Below are 5,320 nucleotides of genomic sequence, written 5' to 3' on the forward strand. Positions count from 1 at the left end.
AGATGCAAAGTCTTTGCAATGTTTCGCTGGGTAACACCTTTCTGATATTGCTCCACTATCTTTCTGCGCAACATTGTGGGAATTGGTGATCCTCTACCCGTCTTGGCTTCTGAGAGACACTGCCGCTCTGAGAAGCTCTTTTTATACCCAATCATGTTGCCAATTGACCTAATTAGTGTTAATTGGTCTTCCAGCTCTTCGTTATGCTCAAATTTACTTTTTCCAGCCTCTTATTGCTACTTGTCCCAACTTTTTTGGGATTTGTTGACACCGTGAAAATTTGAATCAACGTATTTTTCCTTTAAAATGATACATTTACTCGGATTAAACGTTTGATCCGTCATCTACGTTCTATTACAAATAAAATACTGACATTTGCCGTCTCCACATCATTGCATTCAGTTTTTATTCACAATTTGTTTAGTGTCCCAACTTTTTTGGAATCCGGTTTGTATAAAACCTGACATAGGACTCATGTCTCTTCTCCTGACAGGTGCTTGGTTCTTCTGAATGCCCTGACTGCGGTGGCTGATGCTATGAACATCTCTATGGTCCATTACTCTCATCAAGAATTCATCCTGTTGGGATTCCCTGGCTTCCGTGAATCTCAACGGCTCTTGTTCATCCCATTCTTTGCCGTCTATGTCATGATCCTAGTCACCAACATCATGATCATCCACACTGTGCGGATGGAGATCTCTCTGCATGCTCCTATGTATGTTCTCATCTCCTTGTTGTGTGGGGTGAACATCTGCGGTGCGACCACCACAATCCCAAAGATGCTCCTCGGATTCCTCTTCCATCAGAATCACATTTCACTGGTTGGATGTTTAACTCAAATGTTCTTCATTCACTTCATAATCATGTTGGACTGCACTATCCTGCTGATGATGTCCCCGGATCGATATATTGCGATCTGTAAACCACTGCGTTATTCATATATAATGACCAAGCACAACTTGCTCCTCCTGACCATTGCGGCAGTGGTACGCAGCGTGTCCACTGTAAGTCCCGTCATCTACTTTGCTTCCAGGGTAGATTTCTGCCACTCAAACATTATTCACCATTTTGCTTGTGAGCACATGGCGCTGCTAAGTTTGGCTTGTGGTAACATCACCAAAAATAAACTGGTGGGGTTGTGCCTGAGGGTCTTCTCCATGATATTTGACATGAGCGTCCTCTGTATCTCGTATGGCAGCATCATGAGTGTAGCACTGACCATATCTAGTGCTGCAAGACACAAGTCCCTCCACACATGTGGGACACACATCCTGGTCATCCTGATCGTCTACTTCTTCAGGCTGTCATCATCCATTGTCTACAGGGTGTCTCATTCAGTGTCTCAGGATACAAGCAATCTTCTCTCTGCCATCTATCTACTCATTCCTGCCCTGGTCAATCCACTGATTTATGGTCTAAGGACCACAGAGATCAGAATTCGGATACTGAAAGTGTTCTGCCAGAAAAACATCTGACTTCACTGCATGAGCTAATAAAATAACCCTCACTAACCGTTATTTTCCTGGGATTTTGGAAATAATGCCAAATGGGTAGAAAACGGGCTTCGGATGGTCAAGTTGTGGCCACATTTACTGTGTATTTTGCCCATAATATCCAGAGACACCAAGGTATTGCAGACATCTGAGCCAGCCTAATAAGGGGTGTCTTTTAAAGCTATGTACACCTTTGAGGGAAATTTGTTTTATTGAATGCATTTTACTCATTTTTGGCTAAAGCTAATTTTTTTCAATTGGTCTTTATTTAAAAATATTGAGCTATTCAGTCACACAGGGTTAACTGTTTTTCTAGCTGTGTGTATGTACTTTTCACTCTCACTTTGTGCCCATCAGCTTATAAACTTTATCTCTAAATTAATCAAAGGTCATAAACACTTATTTAAGCCACTGAGCTATAAGGACAGAGAGCAGAGATAAGGAGCCATCAGGTCAGCTGGCTGACAGAGCAGAGAAAATTCTGATCCTGCTACTAGAGCATCTCAGCCCTGTATAGAGAAAAGGGCTCCACATTTTTAATAAAGACCAACTGAAAAAATATTTTTAGCTCAAAATTAGTTTTTACACCCAAGCCGTCCCATTAATTTCAATGGGACGGATCGCTCTTATACAAGTGTATGGGAACGATCCATCCCATTGAAATTAATTGGACGGCTTGGGTGTAATTACACCTGTTCACCGCTGCAGAGGCGATGCTGAGAAGGTAAACAGTGAAGAGGAGGCAGCGCTGGCATGGCGCGCCACCTCTTTAAACAGCTGGAAGGCGGGGGTGCCGGGTGTCGGACGATCTGATATTGATGACCTATCCTGAGGATAGGTCATCAATATTAAAAGCCCGGAGAACCACTTTAAGCAAATATGCTGCATGTTTGAGGTGTATTGTTTGCTGATTATAGCAGAATTTTTCATTTAAAACCCAGTGTTTCAGAAAATGAAATGACGTCATGAAGCAATTCAATAAATCCCCTTCACCCTGCTGTATAAGAGAAACTCCATACAGGAATGTCATTCCATAAACAGAAATGTTGATTTCTAATATTAATCTGTTTTCCCTTAGTCCTAACTTCAGCACAATAAAATCTGGCGAGCCTATTACCCAATGTGTTAATAACAAGGACTAAACTAAGGGAGGGACATTTGTGCTGCTGTTAGGACTAAGGGAAAACAGATTAATGTTAGAAATTATGCTTCCCTTATGTCCTACTAGTAGCACAATATCAGCAAATTAACAAGAAGTATCCCAATAAGCAAAGTCCTCTTGTAAAACGGAATACAGAACAGAATGGCAGTGCTTTCTAAAATCCGGGCAGAAAACCTATAGAGGTTAAAGAACGTTAAAAGTGAGCTCCAAGAAGCTGTACTGAAAATCTGACCCAATGGAATCGGACTTCTCTCTGTCCAAGAATGTGGCCAAGTAGAATGAAAGAGTCTGCAGCTCTCTTTTCTTTTTGGCTGAAGTGATGGTTGTGGTGATAGAGGGATCCACATATTAAAATTATTGTTAGGCGTAGGCAACCCCTCCCTTTACATTTCTGTAGGGGGGCATAACCTCTTCCATGTCCATCCAGGCCAGAGATTTCAGCAATAAAAATCAGTAAGAAACCAGACCCCTATCATAAAGTGTGAAGATGTCGGATACCAGCGGGATACAGTCCAGAACCATTAGAGGGGTCAGGAGAAGGCTAGAGTCCTTTCCACTGAGGTCACACATTAAACCCCTATCTGGCAATATACATAAAAAAAATAAGGGGAGAAATCCATATTTGGTCCACGTGCTTCCTCCTGAGAACTCAGGCCATGGATCTGCTTCCATGGTATTAAAAGCAAATCGATCTCCGCTCAGTGCCAGGGAGCAATTAGATAACTACAGCCATCCTGCCATTACCTCCGCCATGTTAAGTAAGCAGATGTGCGGGACATTCAGACAGAGTGGATGGCGGTAATATGAAATGCCAAAGGTGAATACCCAAAAATATATTTCCATACAAAGATTTTGAGTCAGACTTGGTTTCCAGCAAGCAGCGTTTTGGTGTCCACCTCCAGAGCGGAATGGAGGCGCAACAGAGCCAAACTGATCCATTCTGAACGGATTCTTGTCCATTCAGAATGCATTGGGGCTAAACTGATCCATTTTGGGCCGCTTGTGAGAGCCCTGAAACGGATCTCAAAAGCGGACCCAGAAATGCCAGTGTGAAAGTAGCCTTATGAAAAAAATATATATAGCACTGTAAATCTGATGGGCAGCAATATATAACTAAGCTAGGCAAGTTCTTGGCAAAAAAAAAAACTATTTCCTCATTTCCCTGGTTCCCTTCTGGCCCTTTGTTTACCTGCAATAACAACAGTCTCTGCCCCTCCCCCTGCACTGCTAAGGTAGTGAATACAAGTGCTGCCCTGAGAGACATGTCTGCCTGCTGGGAGACTCAGCAGTATATTGTATGTGTAGGACTACAAGTCCCAGCTGTAAAATGACACTGCTGATACACAGAGGATCTTCTCCCTACCTGTTCTTGTGCAATGCTCTGCAGAAGTCCTCTAGTCTGTCAGCTCCTGCACCCAACATTTGTCTCCTCACAGCCTGCAGCTACTCAGTAAAGCCTTCAGCCCTGAGTCTGTGCTGCTGAAGGGGTTAAGAATCCAGGGAAAGAGCAGACAGCAGCAGATGGCAGTGCAGGGGTGTGTGGCCAGCACAGTGACGTCTTGTGCACAGACACATATCTGATCTCTCAGGCTTGTGCACGAAACATCATCAGAGCAGGGAGAAAAGCTGAGATCACAGGTCATGTCGCCCTCAGTGAAATCTGAGAAAGCAGCCACTGGAGATAAAGTAAGTGCATTGTAAAGTCCTTACATTTGCCTAGTTAGAAACATACAAAGAACAAAGAAATAACTCAGACAACCCTTTTAAGTGTCATGTAACGTATTAAGTTCTGTTTTTATCCCTTTTATTTTACAAACTGTTACTTTGCACTGTATGTATATGTCTGTGTATTTTATGTTATATTTTCGATTATAACCCTATTGTTTGTACGCACTGTCTTTTTTTATATTAAAACTTCACTTTAATAAGAGCCTTCTTGTGTTCTAATGATTCCATGACCGTAGAAGAAGCGTTACCTAGATTGAGTCATTAACCCTGTGATTGCTAGCACCTGTAGATAGTACTTAGGTGTTTTTTGTATGCAAAGGTGTCTCATCAGCCTGATATGACGAGTGGTGGCGGCTAAGATTGATTAGTTTCAGGAAGGAGCGCTGACAGAGGGAGGTCCACCGTGACCCTGCAGACTCCCCTCCGGAATCTAAGTCCGCTGATCCTGACAATGGTTAATGAAATAGGTAATTTTAAGGATAGTTATCTATAATCAACCTTGTTAAGAGATGCAAATGGAGCATCGCATAGGCTCTTTAAGGCTGTACTGTGGGATGGGTTTGAGGACTAGAGGTTCAAAAGTCGATATCTGGACTTTAAGTGTAGCCACACTAAGACCCTTGTCTAGGTCATCCTTTAGGAAATCCAGATTCTTAGTAAGTGGAGGGTTAAGGCAGTCCACTTCTCTTTCCAGGGCCGTCTTTAATATTGATTGGACCCTGGGCAAAAATTTACTTGGGCCCCCTGGATCCCGCCTTCCCACACCTTAGCAGCAATCACGCCTCCACCACAACACACACAAAAAAATCCACACATCTGGTAGAGTCCAGTGAATGGCTGTAAATACTTCCAGTTCTGAAGACTCCAGCGGCTCAGGATCAGTGCTCTGGGCAGCTGGGCTCAGGCTGGAAGTGGGCACCGCTCTGCAGGAAGGAGA

General features: G+C 43.2%; 1 protein-coding gene across 1 annotated transcript; it reads left to right on the forward strand.

The window, feature by feature from the left end:
- Positions 1 to 536: 536 nt before the first annotated feature.
- On the forward strand, positions 537 to 1,475 carry LOC122926515 (olfactory receptor 52E8-like). The gene has a single exon (XM_044277906.1). The coding sequence runs from the start codon at positions 537 to 539 to the stop codon at positions 1,473 to 1,475; it is 939 nt and encodes a 312-aa protein (XP_044133841.1).
- The last annotated feature ends 3,845 nt before the right edge of the window (positions 1,476 to 5,320 follow it).

This window comes from Bufo gargarizans, chromosome 1 (assembly GCF_014858855.1).
Source record: "Bufo gargarizans isolate SCDJY-AF-19 chromosome 1, ASM1485885v1, whole genome shotgun sequence".
In the NCBI taxonomy this organism is placed as follows: Eukaryota; Metazoa; Chordata; class Amphibia; order Anura; family Bufonidae; genus Bufo; species Bufo gargarizans.